Genomic DNA, 17,159 nt, shown 5'->3' with positions numbered 1-17,159 from the left:
TGGGGTGTCTCTCTCTTTGTCATTGCTGTCAAGATTCTTGCCAGAGTACTCCTTAATAGGCTTATCCTTCACTTGGAAGATGGTCATCTACCTGAGAGCTGGCTGGCATGGCTTCAGAAAGGGTCAAGGAATGACTGATAGGATTTTGCTGCCCGACAACTCCAGGAGAAATACCAGGAGCAGAACAGATATCTGTACACAGCATTTGTCAAGTTGACCAAGGCCTTTGATACCATCAGTTATGAGGGCTTAAGGAAAATTATCTCAAAATTTAATATTATCAGTATTATACATCATTTTCATGATAGCATATTCACCTGGAGTTTTGATAATGGGTGAGGGTAGTCACCAATGGAGTGAAACAAGAATGTGTGCTTGCTTCCCATGCTTTTTATCATGATGTTTTCAGCAAAAGACCACCCAGAATGGTGTGCCCTCATCAAAGAAGCTCTATTAGCAAAACAGAATAGAAGAAGCTCATAAGAAACATGAGATACACAGATTTAGAGAATCCATCCCAAATGTTCACAATCACTCTTTGTGGCCAAACTGTGATAGAACATTCTGAACTCATATTAGTCTGATCAGCCACAGCTGGACACACTGTAATTTGACTCTAACTTAGTGATATAACTTTAGTCCTCTTCAAGAATGAAGGACAACAACCAACCATCGAACACAGTTCCTACTCAGCTTTGGTGTTTTCAGAAATGCTTAAAAGCCCTTCGTTCCATTAGCGATCCATTTGTAGCAGCAAACGTCAAGCATCCTCAGGGTTTGCTGCCAGCACAGGTTCTTGGATCTGCTTTGATAAAGGAAAGTAACTCAAAATGGGTTAACAAGCTTACTTTAATCAGTCAGACATATATCCTTTACCTTGTTCAGGGCAAAAGGTCAGCACCCTGAACTTCAAAGTACACAGACAGAATTATCAAGACAGAAACAGATCTAGTAGACAGATTTCAAACTGTCCAACCATTACATCCATACCCAGTCAACATCTGGGTTTCAACATCTGGGTTTTTCAAAGCCGGGGGGGGGGGCTCTGGACAACGGCTTCCCAGAATACAGATCAAATCACAGAACACTTCTCAAAGTGAGCCCCCAAAACAAAGCCTCACATCAGGGCATATATAGCCTTCTCCTGGCTCAGAGAATGTAACAACCTTTAGGACCCACTGTCCAATCAAAAAGTATCTACTGAAAAACAAGCCTCCCACCCCAGGCTTCAGGTACACTTTAGCCTAGGGGCAGGGAAGATCTTCCAAATTTGCATTCCCATTACACCATTCCTCCCTGATTATACTCAGTTTTGCAGGGTGTGCTACCTTTAGCTATAAGCCTATTATCTTTTGCCTTTTATAATTATTGTACCCCAAGATCTCTCCTCATTTTTCAATAGAAGTTGTCAGGCCTTGTGAAATCCTTATAGTCATTCCATAGTACTTGAACTGTTTCTTTCTATTGAGTTCTGGCTTTTTTATCAAGAAGGTCTGGAACTCTGTTATATCATTGAATGACCATCTCTTTGCCTGGAAGAATATGCTCAGTCTCGCTGGGCATGTGATCCTTGGTTGTAACCCAAGCTCTTTTGCCTTCTGGAAAATTGTATTCCACTGCCTCCGATCTTTCAGTGTAGAGGCTGCCAAATCCTGTGCAATCCTCACTGTGGACCCTTGATATTTGCATTATTTCTTTCTGGCCACTTGAAGTATTTTCTCTTTTATCTGGTAGTTCTGGAGTTTGGCCACAACATTTTGAGGACTTCTCAGCTTGGGATCTCTTACAACAGGTGTCCGGTGGATTCTCTCGATTTCTATTTTACCCTCAGGTTCTAGTATCTCAGGGCAGTTTTCCTTAATGAGCTCTTGGAGAATGTTGTCCAGGCTCATTTTTTCATCATGATTTTTCTGGTAGGCCTATGATTCTCAGATTATCTCTCCTGGATCTGTTTTCCAGGTCAGTTATTTTTTCTTTGAGGTATTTTACCTCTTTTTCTAATTTTTCATTCTTGTTGTTTTGCTTGGCTAATTCTTGGTTCCTCATAGAGTTATTTGTTTCCATTTGGTTAGTTCTGGTTTTTAGCAAATCATTTTCCTTGGTTAATTTTAGAAGCTCCTTTTCCATATCATACACTTTTCTTTTTAGAGAGATGTTTTCCTCATTATAATGTTTTCCTAATTCTGCTATTTTTGTTTTGAGAGAATTATTCATTTTGTCTTCTATCTCTCTCATTTTGTTTTCAAAGTTCCTTTTGATCTCATCTAGGAGAGCTTTCTGTGCTTGGGACCCATTCCCTGTTGAAGTTTCAGCTTTGGGTGTGGAGTCCACATTGTCTCCCTCTAAGGTTGGTTCCTCCCTCTGAGGATAGTAGGACTCCAGAGTCTTTGTCTTTGTAGTCTGCTTTCTACCCATTTTGAGGCAGGGTCTTAGCCATGCCCTTCCTCTAGGATCCCAAGCCTTTACTGTAGAGGGTTTTGCCCTGAGGCAAGAGTTACTATGTTTTCAGGGTCAGAGGGGGGTTTGGAGCAAGTGAGGTTCACTCTGTCATCCTAGTCTTTGGGAGGTCCTGAAAGGGGCTTTAAAAAAAAATTTCTGGGCTATGAAGTGGTAGCCCCAGGAGTGTTTGCTGTCCAGGACAGGGACCCCTGTATTTGCTTCTTACCTTGCTCTTTCCAGTCCCAGCCCTTTGGTGACAGGCCTGGTAGTGGACCTTGTGGTTGGTGGAAAGGCTTGCCCTCTGAGTTGATCAGGCCCCTTCCTGGCCTGCATCTGCCAGCCACGCTGCACCTTCCTGGCCTGCCCCTGCGTCTCGAACTGTTTCTTTCTAATCACTTTATATATAACTCTATCTCTATCCCCAGACATGGGGTACAGCTAATGGAAAAGGCTTAGAGATAGAAGATAGTGTCATGTGTGAGCTCAGTTTGTCTAGACTGCAAAAGGCAAAAAGATGAATAATGATAAGAAGGCTAGAGAGGTAAGTTAGGGACACATAGTTAAATTCTTTATATATAATATTTTGTTTTTCACCAATTGTATGTTAAATTTTTAAACAGTTTTTTTTTTTGAAGTTTTGAGATCCAAATTCCATCACTATTTTCCTCCCTCCCCTCCCCTCCCCTCTCCAGGAGACAGTAAGCAATCCAATATAGTTTATATATGTGCAATCATATAAAACATTTCCATATTAGTCATTATGTACAAGAGAATGAAAGAAAGTGAAAATAGCATGTTTCAATCTGAATTGAGACAGTGTCAGTTCTCTCTCTAGAGGAAGATAGCATAATTCATCGTGAGTCCTTTGGGATTGTCTTGGATCATTGTATTGCTGAGGATAGCTAAGTCATTCACAGTTCTTCACTGTACAATATTGCTTTTACTGTGTACAATATTCTCCTGGTTTTTCTCACTTTACTTTGCATCAGATCGTGTAAATCTTTCCAGGTTTTTCTGAAATCATCCTGCTTGTCAATTCTTAAAGTACAATAATATTCCCTTACAGTCATATACCACTGGCTTGTTTAGCCATTCCTCAATTGATGGGCAGCTTCTTGATTTCCAATCCTTAGACACCATAAAAAGATCATTTATAAATACTTTTGTACATATATGTATGTCACTTTCCCTTCTTTAGATGTCTTTGAGGTACAGACCTAGCAGTGGTATTGCTGGATCAAAGGGTATGCACAGCTTTATATCTCTTTAGGCATAATTTCAAATTGCTCTCCAGAATGGCCAGATCAGTTCACAACTCCACAAACAATGAATTAGTGTCTCACTTTTCCCACAGTCCCTCTAATATTTATAATTCTCCTTTTCTATCATATGAGGTGGTACCTCAGAGTTGTTTTAATTTGAATCAATAGTGACTTAAATAATTTTTTCATATGACTATAGATAGTTTTGATTTCTTTGTCTGAAAACTGCCTATTCATGTCCTCTGACAATTTATCAATTAGGGAATGACTCATTCTTGCAAGTTTGACAAAATTCTTTATATATTTGAGACATGAGGGCTTTATCAGAGATACTTGTTGAAAAAAATTTTCCCCCAGTTTTCTGCTTTCCTTTTAATTTTGGTTGCATTGATTTTGTTTATGCAAAAGCTTTTAAACTTTGTATAATCAAAATTATCTCTTACATTTTGTAATGCTCTCTACCCTTTCTTTGTTCATAAATTCTTTCCTTATTCATAGATCTGACAAATAAACTATTCCATGGTCTCCTAATTTACTTATGGTATCCCCCTTTATCTGTAGCTCATGTACCCATTTTGACCTTATCTTGGTGTATGGTGTGAGATGTTGATCAAACCTAGTTTCTTTCATACTGTTTTTTCCTGTTCTCCTAGCAGTTTTTGTCAAATAATGAATCTTTGTTCCAAAGCTTGGATCTTTGCATTCATCATATACTAGATTACTGAAGCAATTTGCTATAATGTAATGTGTACCTAATCTATTCCGCGGATCCATCACGATTTCTTAGCCAGTACCAGATTGTTTTGACAATTACTACCTGACAATCAAGTTAAGTTCTTTAAAAAACCAAACAAAAAAGTTCTTATTCTAAAGGTATCAGAGAACCAATAGAATTTATTGAATAGGGGAATGACATGGTCACAAGAAGAGGAAAGAAATGACGTAAGAGAATCCTTGAAGATTTTCACAGAAATATCAGAAGATGAGCCCACCTAGAGCAAACAGCTGCAGCTCGAGGGGTAAGAGAGACGAAAGGGACAAGGGGCGCAGGCACGGCCACAAATGGCCTCCAGTGCCGGAGACAGCCTGACTGATAACTTTGGGCTCTTTGGGCTTGTTTCCTGCAGTCGGCACCGTCTCCACAGCCTAGGCTGTCTGTCTCGGCATCCCTGGAGAGCTCCCTCGGCCCCGCCCCCCGCCGCCACGCGCTGACGTCAGACACGTCACGACGCCAGCGGCGTCCTCGTCTGGGCCGCGCAGAAGTGGAAGGTACCGGCTCTAACTGTGGCCTTCGGTGTCGCCTCCCCGTCCCGTGTGCCTCCCCGTCGGCAGCCTCCGAGGCTCGGTCTGGCTCCCGCCTCGAGCGCCGTAAGTCAGTCAGCCGTCGACGGCAGCCCCCATGTCCAGGCCGAGCAGCGTCTCCCCGCGGCCCCCGGTCCCGGGCGGCGGCGGCGGCGGCGGCGGCGTCGTCGAAGTCTCCTCGCAGGGCGGCTCCGGCGGTGGCGGCCGGGCCAAGGGCCTGAAGGACATTCGCATCGACGAGGAGGTGAAGATCGCCGTCAACATCGCCCTGGAGCGCTTTCGTTACGGAGACCAGAGGGGTGAGTGAGGCGCCTCCCCGCGCCGCCCGGCTCGGCTGCGGGCAGCGGGATCCTGCCACCCCGGCGTGGTCCGGCCGGGCCCCGGGGCTGCCCCGGAGTCAGCCCCAGGCCCCCTGGCAGGCCGCGGACCCTTGGGGATCTGAAGGCCCTTGGAGACAGAAGTAGCCCGAGGAGAAGGCTCCCTATTTTTCACATAGCTGGAGTCCAAGTGGGGCTCACCGAGGAGGCAGCCCGCGAAGCAGACAGCAGCACCAGAGAAGGGAGCCAAATTTAGTACGTTTGTCAAGTGCTGATAATGGTACACACGTTTCCCCCGGAAAGATTAACTCTCTTTTATTATTGTTCTTTGCCTCCAGCATGGTGAAGTAATCGTTCTGGGTAACCGTGGCCTCTATAGCCTGCAGGTGGGGTTCGGATTGTGCCTGGGTTGTCGCCCAGGTGCTGGGCTGGGAGTCAGGAAGACCTAGCGTAACCGCTGACAATTTATACGGTTTATTAGTTGTGGGACCCCGGGCAAATCCCTCGTTTTCGTTTTCCTCATCTGCACAATGTGGACGATAATAGCTAGAAAAACTGCCCTGTAAATGATATAATGTATGTAAAGTCCTTGCCTGAGTTTGAAGTATTATGTAAATCTTAGTTCTGGTGATTGTGTACTTAAGTTTGGTGCTGCACAAAGTGAATTAGGCTGGTCCTTCACCTCTGGAAGACGGGTTCTTAACCTGGGGCCTATGAGTCTAAAAAAATTTTATTTTAATAACTTATTTTAATTGTCTTCCTTCATAATTTTACATATTTTATGCATTTCAAAACATTATTCTGAGAAAGGGTTCACAGACTTCACCAGACTTTATGAGACCAAAAAAAAAAAAAAAAGGTTAAGACTCCCTCCTGCAGAAGATTTCAGTCCAAAACACTAACAAGTGACTTTAATATAGAGGTTTTCTTTTGAACAAATCCGTGGGTCCATCAGTGTAGGGAGCTCTTGGTAAGTATGTTCCACTTCCAATGCAGATTCGTTTGCAACTTATAGCTTTAAAAAGTAGTCTAGTACACTGAGATGACTTGCTCAAGGTCACACAACCAGTATGTGGCAGAAGTATGACCTGGACCTTTGTACCAGCTCACCATACCTCCATTGATTCCTCACTCTGCTTACCTTATTAGTGGGTTCTTCACAGAGCCTTCATCTTGGGAAAAGACCCAGACCAGCTACCTTTATTCTCCCAGTTATACATCCATCCTTCCCCCACCTCACATACTTCCTTCTCCCCACTTTCTTTCATCTCCTCTTTTATGTGTTCTTCCTTAGAATGTCAGCTCCTTGAGGGTAGGGATTATCCCTTTTTTATCCCTCTATCCCTTGTATATCCCCAGCGTTCACATAGTGCTGAAACATAGTTAGCACTTAATAAATGCAAACTATGCAACAATCTTAAGCAATACTTTATCTGGTACATACAAGGCATTCACTAAATGTTTTGAATTGTTAAAGCATCTAAATGTTTGGGTTGACATTTCTTCATTTTTAAAAATGTGAACCCATGGTAGAAGTTCAGAGAAGAAAAATTTTCCTAGACTTCATAGAACTTATAGTTATAAATAATTAAAATGAGAAGTAAAAAATGAAAGTACAAATAAACTATAATGCATTATAGAGAATGAAAGTATAAAGTGTTACATTAGGTCAGAAGAGGAAGTGACTACTTCCAGCTAACACTCATCTCTTGAAAGAAATGACACTGATTTCAACCTTGAAAGATATGTAAGAACTGAAGAGTTGGAGCTAGAGAGGAAGGATGTTCTAGGTGTGTAAACACTGTGTTTAAAAGAATAAAGATAGGAAACCAATGTTCATGTTTAGAAAGCTAACAAATAGCTCAAATGAAGCTTAAATTCTTGTGGACCATATTGGTGGTATATGTATAATTGCTTTTTCATTGCCAGGCTTAACATTTGGGTGCTTTGTTTTAAGTAATGATATAAAACCCGATTTAATATGAATACTTCATGAAATGAATTAATTCCATGTTCTTACCGTCATGTAAACATAGTAAAGATAAATGAGGTTTCGAGTATATTTTTTTAGCCAAGGCTAAATAAAAGAATTTTTTTCTTCCTCATATATGACATTAAAAAAATATTTTTCTTTCTCTAGAAATGGAATTTCCTTCTTCTTTAACCAGTACCGAAAGAGCTTTTATTCATCGATTAAGTCAGTCTCTTGGTTTGGTCTCTAAAAGCAAAGGGTAAGTTCATTTGCCTTTTCTTATGAAAGAGAAATTTCTGGCTACTTTTTATAGTTATTAATATCTATGGGAGGAAGGGAAAGAGAGAAAGAAGAAAGAGAAACACTTCTTTTACTATGTCTGACTTTTCTACATATCCGTACACATATTTTCCTCCTGTTCTAATATCTCCTTCACAATTTCTTCTACCCTAGAGGGAAAAAAAGAAAGAAAGTAGTTAAATCTATCTTACTGAGAAAAGAAAGATGATCTTGACTTGATATCAGAATAAAAATGTTAAAACAGGAAGTGATTTTGTAAATTAACTGGTCAAATCCCTGTTATTTTGCAGATGGGAGAAATAAAACCTGAGAAGTGAAATGATTTATCCAACATCATACTAATGAATGGCAGAGCTAGAATCTGCTGCTTGTTTCACTTATACCCTATGTTTTTGTTTGTTTATAGACATTTTTCTTACTATTGATGTGGGTTCTTTTGCAATGAGGAATTATAGTTCATGCCCTCTTTATTTTCTTCCCTTCTTGACCAGGTTCTAGGTTTTAGAAACAAATTGTAAGGCTAAGCATGATGGCATACACCTGTAGTCCCTGCTACTGAGGAGCTGAGGCTGGTGGATTGCTTGAGTTCAGGAATTCTGAACTATAGTAAGGCTAAAGCCTTTTTATTGGGTGTCTGCACAAAATCTGGCACCAAGATAGTGAGCCCCCTGGAGTCTCCATGCTAGGCCTCCTAAGGAGGGGCTTATGGCCCAGGTTGGAAAAAAAGGAACAGGATGAAAATTTTGTACGCATCATTTTTGGATATTGATCACAACCTTACAAGAGTTCTTTGATAGCTACTATGACTGAAAAATGCAACACCCACCCGCCCCTACACACACACCTCTTACTGACCCTGGAGATAAGCATGTATGGGCAAAATAGAAAGATGAATCTCAAAATAAATAGTTTTAAAAAACAGATTGGATAGAGGGGAAAGAAATGTAAGAGGGTCCATTTGAGAGATATCCACAATGAAAAAGCAGTATGTGTTGAGCATATTTTGTTTTTGGAGAGATAAATTAATAGTTATCTTACCTTTTAAATCAGGAAGGTTTTTTTTTTTTAACTTTTGCATTATGGGATATTTTGGTAATCTGGTGAAACCCATAGACTCCTCAGGATAATATTTTTAGATGCATGAATTAAAATAGATGAGATTACAAAGGAGACTTTATTGAAATAGTTATCAAAATAAAGTCATCAAAACAAAAAAGTTGACAGACTCTATGATAAGAACTCCTGTATTAAGGAGAAGAAAAGTAAAATGCCAAAAAAATTCAGCAAAAAAGAATTATGCAGGCAGTCCTTTATGCATGATCCACAAATACCCACTACCCTCCAAATATTCATAATTGCCTTTGAGCCTAGGAAACTCCCATCTTATCCTTATTGTAGTAGGGGCTGTTGCTTTTAATGATCACTTTGGTAGGTAGGTAGAGTCCCTTCTTGCTGCTAATGCTTCAAAAAGGGAAAGATGTGTTTTTTGGGTCCCAAGACTTTTATTTGGAATTTTCCCATAAAAACAATTACTAATATTGGATAGTCTGTAAGTCAGCCCACAAGGATAAGAAGAACCATACATTTACAACAATATTGTTTTCTGCTATTGTGGTTATTTTCTAATTTTAAATATACAATATTTTAGCTGTATTACACTGGTCCCATTATTTCCTGGCAAATAGAAGGAGAAGAAAGTGGATATAGTGTCAGATTTTACATTCTTGGACTCAAAAGATCACTGCAGTTGGCATATGCAGCCATGAAATTAAAAGACACTTGTTCTTTGGAAGAAAAGCTATGGCAAATCTGAACAGCGTACTAGAAAGCAGAAACATCACTTTGTCAGCAAAGGTCCATATAGTCAAAGCTGTGGTTTTTCCAGTAGCACTATATGACTGTTAGTTGGACTATGAAGAAAGCTGAGTTCTGCAGAATTGACACTTTGGAATTGTGGTACTGGAGAAGACTTTTGAGAGTTTCTTGGACAGCGAGGAGATCAAATCAGTCATCACTGAAATAAATTAATTCAAACTATTCTTTGGAAGGTCAAATACTGAAGCTGAAACTTAAATACTGTGGCCACATAATGAGAAGACTGGGCTCATTAGAAAAGACTCTGATGTTGAGAAAGATTGAAGGCAAAAGGAGAAGGGAATGGCAGAGGATAAGATGGTTAATGTCATGGAAGAAATGAATGTAAACTTGGGACAGACTTCAAGAGATAGTGAAGGATAAAAGGTCCTGCATGCTGTGGTCCACAGAGTCACAGAAAGTTAAATAAAAGTAAACAGCTAAACAACAAAAAAAGGAAAAAAAGGTTCCGGATTTCAAATAATTGTTTTTACTAAAAAGATCTTTGGAATATGAACTGCTGATAACTTGGAAATTTGTATTTAGTTTCAGGTATAAAAGAGGGATCTATTTGGGGGTAAAAACAGAACAGAGTAGAAAAGATATCAACAGGGACAAGAGGGGAAAAAAGAAGAATTTTGCTGGTCATAATGAATGATTGAAAATGCATTTTTTAAACATTTATTTCATGCAAAGGAGTATACCAAGCACTTGGGATACAAAAAGAAAAGGCTGTTCCCATGGTCCTTAGGTTGCAGTGGCATTTGGTGGTAGGTGGTTAAGAAAATGGATAGAGTATGCAGAGCAAGGAAAGAGATGAGGTAACATTTGGCATGAGGGGGGCTATAAAAAACGTATCATTTCTTAAAGCACTGCTCATTTCCCTTTTCTGATGTTGCAGCTTGATTAAGGCAAGCTTTTCTCTGCCCATCTGATAACATTTTTTTTATACCTAAGAACAGCTTTTGCAATGTGATTAAGTGGTCCCACTGATTCTTTAAAGAAGGTAACTTCTTCCTTTGGTTGTATTTGAGTCACTTCATGGAGTACTAAAATTTTCTTTTGACTTCATTTTTAGAATTCACTTGCCCATTCATGCTTTTGGTCCCTTAACCCCATTTGGGTCGTCTTGTCTAATTTTTGAATGATAACTTCTTTGAAATAACCCTTATAACTTTGCCTGTTAACCATTCCAGCTCTCCTTCTTAGTACCTAGCATTGATGTTTGGCATGAATTTCTTAGGGTTCCAGTAAGATATTTTAAATTAATCTCTGGGCAATATTAAAGTTATCTTCACTGTGAAGGAGAAAAATTTCTTACTTTGGGGAAGTGAAGAGTACAGAGATAAGTTGGCTATATAAAAGAAACTTCCGCAACAAAGTATGAAATGTTCAACATTTCATCAAAAAGGAAATAGCACCTGAGCATGCTGGTACACACCTGGAGTCCCTGCTAATAGGGAGGCTGAAGCTGGTTCATCACTTGAATTTGGGAGTTCTGAGCTATAATAGCACTAAATTTGATCTGTTCTCACTAAGTCTTGCATCTATATGGTGAGCCTAGGAGGCTGGAAGGGTAGATGTGGGTGGGAGCAGGTTACCAGGGGGCACCCATTTGCCCAAGGAGAGGTGAACTAGCCCAGTTCGAAAACAAGGCTAGTCAAAGCTTCTCTACTTATTGCAGTGAGATTGGACTTGTGAGTAGCTGCTGTTCTTTCAGCCTGGGTAAAATAGGAGATATCTAGTATCCAGAATAAAAGAAAAGAAAAAAATGCAGTAGAGTAGTAAAATGTGTGATGCATATAATAGTAAAAGGTACTCTAATACAAAAAATTAGTGTAAATGCCCAGATTCTACTTGATAAATAATCGATAAGAAATAAATGCAATTAATGTATAAACAGAAAAATTCCCAATCTTATTAGCATAGTGATTTCCTCACAATAACAATTATTATAAGGTAGAAAGTCAAGGCCTCAGTTTCTTAATCTATAAAGTGAGAAATGAAAAGACCATAGAAATCTAATGGATTAATTGTAAAAGGTACTTTAAATTACAGGTAAAGCTAAGCCTTCTATTGTTTTTTCTTGTAATGTTGTATAAACCACCCTACCAGTGCCTCAGTATTCTCAGATCTGTGATTGTAACTATTGATATTCACTCTTGTGAAATCTTATCACTCCTAGGATGTTACAATGACAGAATAAAAGGGGAAATTTAGATTATACAAACTAAAAAGATATCAATAAAATGTATTAAAATAATAAATGAATTACTTCAATTGGACTTGTCTGATCATATACTCTGCTGCCTTCTAGAAGAACCCTATGTCATTTTTGTGCTATGAAGAGACTTTGGAAGAAGACTTGAAGAGACAGTTAACTTTAGGGTGATAGAAAATGTGTTCCCTCACTTTATGAGCCCTATTTTGAGACAAAAAACAATCTTTTGTTAAAACTAAAGATACATCTGTGATGATAATAGTACTAGCACTGGGATTTATATATTTTAATCATTATAGTAGAATTTTTTTTGATGATTTTGTTTTTACAACAGTTATATTTTAAAGTAAAACCACTCTTCATATGATTACACAGGCAACATTTTATTCCTGTGACCAAAGATAGGAGAAAGGTGCATTTACTGGGGATAAGATTGGTCATTACAATGACAACTCTAACAGTGGGAATTGTAGTTCAGTCATTTTTCAGTTGTGTCTGACTCTTTGTGACCTTATTTGGGGTTTTCTTGACAAAGATGTTGGAGTGGTTTGCCATTTCCTTCCCCAGGTCATTTTCCAGATGAGAAAACTGAGGCAAATAAATGTTAAGTGACTTGCCCAGGGTCACACATCTAGTAAATGTTTGAATTCAGATTTGAACTCAGGAAGATAAGTCTAACGGACTGCAGGTACAGCATTTTATCCATTGTGTCACTTTATGATTAGTTAAAGACACTCATTACATTAGGTTCTGTTAGCAGGGCTCTATGAGAATGACAGTATCGTACTACGTATACAGAAGAGCCATTCAGAGGGAATATAGTCTGGACAGGGGACCTAAAACTTTAATTATTTCTGGATTCTGTTCAAATTGTTTCTACTGACCTCCACCCACCCCCTATCTGCATGCCATTCACCATTCATTAGCTGATGTTTTATCAACTGTAAACCATGCTAATGGCAATCTTCATGTAGGTAAGTAAGCCTTTTTCAGTGATTGTAAATTGAGTTTCAAGCCTTTTTTTGTTTAATATTTTTGTGATAAATTTGTACATGACTCCTTTTTACTGAATGTTTTGGAAGGCATTTAGTGGATAAATACATTTGAAATTCAGTTTCTGCCACATACCTGCCTTTTTGACCTTGGGCAGCTCATTTAACTTCTTATGTCACAGACAGCTTTTTTAAAACTAGAAAAGCTAGGGGCGGCTAGGTGGCACAGTGAATAGAGCACCAGCCCTGAAAGTCAGGAGGACTGAGTTCAAATCCGGCCTCAGATACTTAACACAAAAACTAGCCGTGTGACCTTGGGCAAGTCACTTAACTCGAATTTGCCCTACCTTTCCCCCTCCAAAAAGCAAAAAACAAAAAAAGCCTAGAGAAGCTGTTCATCATCCACACTGACTGACAGAGCTCCTTGTTTGTGCTCCCAGGGCTAACAGGTCCAGTCAAAAAGTAAACAAAACCATCAGAAAAATGTTTTCTGAGTAGGAATCAATTTTGGGTATATAATTGACTTTATAATTTTAAAATTATTTTTCAGAAAGGGAGCAAATAGATACCTAACTGTGAAGAAGAAGGATGGATCAGAAACAGCACAAGCAATGATGACCTGTAGTTTGACTCACAATACAAAACATGCTGTTAGAAGTCTAATTCAAAGATTTCCAGTCACAAATAAAGAGCGTACTGAACTTCTGCCTAAAACAGAACGGGGAAATGTGTTTGCAGTTGAAGCCGGTAGGTCTGTTAATGAATTTCCTTCTGTATTTTGCTGCGTGATGATTTTCCCCATCTCTGGACTAATGTAATTAAAATTAGAATGAAACAAGCTTTCCAAATATGATTAGTTGAGTTGTGCAGTATATGAATTTAAATGTGAAATTTTTTAAGTGTTAATGTATAGTGCAGAAATTGACTGTTATTCTTCTAATGGAGTGATAGAAAGTTAACCAGTAATTTTAATTTTGAATTTTAAACCATAAAGAGGTAACTATTTTTGAAATCAGAGGTATAGCATTTTTGATGTATTCAGTGACTCACATACTTTTTTTCCCCATGTTTCAAAGTGTAAAAACATCAAATTAAAATTTTCTGATTTAGAATGGAAAATAGGAATAATTAGTTCCCTCTATTATTATATCATTTTCCTTTTTTGTCTGGTAGCAGGTATCATACTATTGGATTTTATGTGTGATGATGTAAAGTGCAGACAATGTGAGGTTCCAAGTCTCAAGAATTTAAAAACTGTTTAAGAAAATAGACCTGTAATTACATAAAGGGTATATTGATTTCGACTTGCGGGCCGTGAATTTGATGCCTCTGTTTTAGAGCACCCAATTAAAAAGATGTTTTGGTAAATTTGTTAACTTTTTTTAGTATCATACTTTTTAAAATTAATAAGCATTTGTTTTCTCTCTCTAATTTGGGTTCTGACACCGAAATTTATATTTTATATAAATAACCCCACTTACGTCCTATTTTAGGGCCTCATGAGGGTACCGAAATATACCTAGGGTCTTGAAAATTCTGCCAATAGATCACAAATTTTGACAGATCCCTTACAGAGCCAGGGAGAGGGCTCATCTCCAGGGTTGATATGGGATGATGCATTTTTCAGCTATGGTAGTTATCAAAGACCAACTCTTGTAAGATTGTGATCAATATTAGTACCCTTATGTATGAAGTCACGACTCCTTGAATATTGGAGTAAATATTTTAGAGTAAATTTTCTGTTCTATTTCTCAATAATCTCATTCTCTAGATTTTGGAACATCTGTAATTTTAATGTTTGTGTTAAACTCTGGCAAAAGAATAGAACCATACTGAGGGAACAGTTAACAGAACTTTTATTACTATTGCTCCTAAACAGAGGACAGAAGCCAACAAGGAACAATCTTAGGACTGTAGTTCTGTCACCTCTGGCTCCTAACATAGGGAGCAGCACACAGAGGGAAGGTTACTGGAAGTGCAATGACTTTTGCACTCCAGTTGAAATCCCAGTGCCTCTTAGGGCTCAAATTTATAGAGAGTTTTAGACAACAAACATAACTCCAGGGTGAGATTGCCCTGTTATAGGACCAGTAAAATAAGAATATTTTCTAAATTGCATAATACAGAGTGATGAATGAGGGGCACTGATTTAGGGAACTTAACTTTAATGATATCGTTGTAACAAGAGACTGAAAGAGGTAATGCCCAGTCTCTGAAGCTATATACCAAATTGGTTTTCACTGATCAGCATAAGCCCAGTTCTTGGTATGGAAATGAAAATTTGATAATTCATTAAATATTTGAATGAATAAATGAATGAAAATAGCATTTATTAATTTCATGTTATATGCAAATCACTGTGGATACAAATAGAAAAATAAGATAGTTCATAGTCTTTTGCAGCTCATATTCTAATTGAGGTATTCAGTATATGTAGAAATAGTGTCCTTTTCATTGATAAAAACCTTAGTTTCTGAAGTTGAATCCATTTTACAATGCCAAGACTTTGGTGGTGAGCACTTTGTTTCCTAACTGAAGTAGTTTTATGATGTACTTTAAAAATATTTTTCTTGATTTATTTTAACATAGTAGTTTGTCTAATACTCACAAAGTATGGTCTCTAGAAAACAATTAAATGAAAGTACCTAATAGAGTGATTTCATTTGTTACTGTCTGTTACTTTTGACATGACATAACAATAGTTATGTTGACTTTTGTAATATAATCTTTGTTGACAGGAAATAGGTGTGCTTGATAACTCACATCATTTGCCATTGCCTTTTGTCTTTGTTCAGAATCATTTCCTTTTTGTTTTTTTGAGGTTTTTTTTTTTTACATTGCTGTAGTCGTATATTGGTCTAATTCTGCTTCCTTCATTTGAGTTTTTTTTAGTTATTTTATTAGTTATTTCTACTTTTTCAGGTTATTTCCACATTCATGCTGAAGTAGGAAAATTTCCTCTGGATGAAAAAAATTCTACTGTCATTATGCGCTAATATAACAAGACTAAATCTTAGCACTTAAAAATATAAATCAAACGTAATTAAGGTTCCTGAAAGCAAGGACAATAAGGATATGACTTTTTAAACTCAGTGTGTACATACTAAGGTTGTGTGTATATACTAAGGTTGTATTTGGTGAATAACAGAAATTTACAAACAGTTTCATTCTCTTTTTTGCTATTTGTTTAATCTTTTGGGCTTTTTTCTTTTTTATGCCCTGGTTAGCTGAATATATGTCTTTATCAATGGGAGAGAAAATAAAATGTATGTGCATATATTAGAGTATTTCCTTATTCACTGTTGATTGTTAATATAGATCTTATTTTGTTTTCTGTTTTTTTAAAGAAAACCGAGAAATGAGTAAGACAAGTGGACGGCTGAACAACGGTATACCTCAGATTCCAGTGAAAAGGGGAGAATCCGAATTTGATTCTTTTAGACAGTCTTTACCAGTGTTTGAGAAACAAGAAGAAATTGTCAAAATAATTAAAGATAATAAAGTTGTTTTGATTGTTGGAGAAACTGGGTCAGGCAAGACCACACAGGTTTGTTTGTCTTTAATTCAGTTGAAGAAAAATATTTGATTGTATTTTGTAGTTTTAAGCCTAATTTTACCCATGACAAGGATCTAAATATGATTTAGACAGAATTTGCATTCTACTAGATAGCACTTTTTAAGAATCCATAAGAAAATTTAACAATTATTTTTTGAGTGCTTACTATTATATGCAAGACATTGTGCTTGTTTTTAGAAATTCAGTGAGAGAAGTTGACATCTCCTCCAGTCTTATATTTTGCTGTGAGAATGCCACATCTTTGGTAAATAGTTAGGAGGAAATGTCAGAGAAAAAAGCTTAATGAATTTTGATGTAGGAAAGAACTTTAATAGCAGGGCAAGAGTGATAACAGAGTAAATGAAACCATGTAGTTTGTATACTAGACCCTCACAATAATACTGTATCAGCTGGCATTCATTAGGTGCTTCCAGTGTGTCAGGTGATAGGGATAGAAAAACAAAAAGGTTAACTTACCCTCAAGGAGTTTGAATTCAATAGGAGATATGTCTGTATAATTATATACAAAATAAAGACAAGGTAGTTTAGGAAAAGGGAGGGGTAGTATTACCAGGGAGATCAGGACAGACTTCATTTAGAAGGTAATGCTTGAAATGAGTCTTGAAAGAAGTAAGGGATTATATAACATGAATGTGAGGAGAGAGAGTATTCCAGGCATAGAGATGGCCTATGTAAAGACGCAGATGAGAGATGGAGTGTCAGATATGAGGAAAAGGAAGAAGGCCAGTTTGGCTAGAACAGAATGTGGGAAAAGGGGATAAAGTATAATGAGCTTGAAAAGGTAGGTAAGGGCCAAGTTGTGAAGGGCTTTAAAAGTGAAACACGAGGGGCAGGTAGGTGGTACAATGAATAGAACATCAGCCCGGGAGTCAGGAGGACCTGAGTTCAAAACTGGCCTCAGACACTTAAAACAAAAAACTAGC

At 37.9% G+C, this 17,159-nt stretch overlaps 1 protein-coding gene across 3 annotated transcripts in view; it reads left to right on the top strand.

Moving 5' to 3' along the window:
- Window positions 1-4,963: 4,963 nt before the first annotated feature.
- Window positions 4,964-17,159, top strand: part of YTHDC2 (YTH N6-methyladenosine RNA binding protein C2) — a 96,565-nt gene continuing 84,369 nt past the window's right edge. For 2 of the 3 annotated variants that reach the window (XM_069088191.1, XM_069088190.1), the window contains exons 1-4: window positions 4,964-5,302; window positions 7,461-7,551; window positions 13,210-13,406; window positions 16,007-16,206. In XM_069088191.1, coding sequence (XP_068944292.1) covers window positions 5,101-5,302; window positions 7,461-7,551; window positions 13,210-13,406; window positions 16,007-16,206 — 690 coding nt within the window. In that variant the 5' untranslated portion in view covers window positions 4,964-5,100. Of the gene's footprint in view, window positions 5,303-5,389; window positions 5,576-7,460; window positions 7,552-13,209; window positions 13,407-16,006; window positions 16,207-17,159 lie in introns of those variants that run through there. The other variant, XM_069088192.1, reaches the window with a different exon arrangement.

The sequence above is a fragment of the Petaurus breviceps genome, unplaced genomic scaffold (assembly GCF_028583685.1).
Source record: "Petaurus breviceps papuanus isolate PSGF00001 unplaced genomic scaffold, PetGlider_PUasm1.0 184, whole genome shotgun sequence".
Classification (NCBI taxonomy): Eukaryota; Metazoa; Chordata; class Mammalia; order Diprotodontia; family Petauridae; genus Petaurus; species Petaurus breviceps.
Note: the sequence above shows the minus strand (reverse complement) of the source record. Positions and strands in the feature narration are given on the sequence as shown.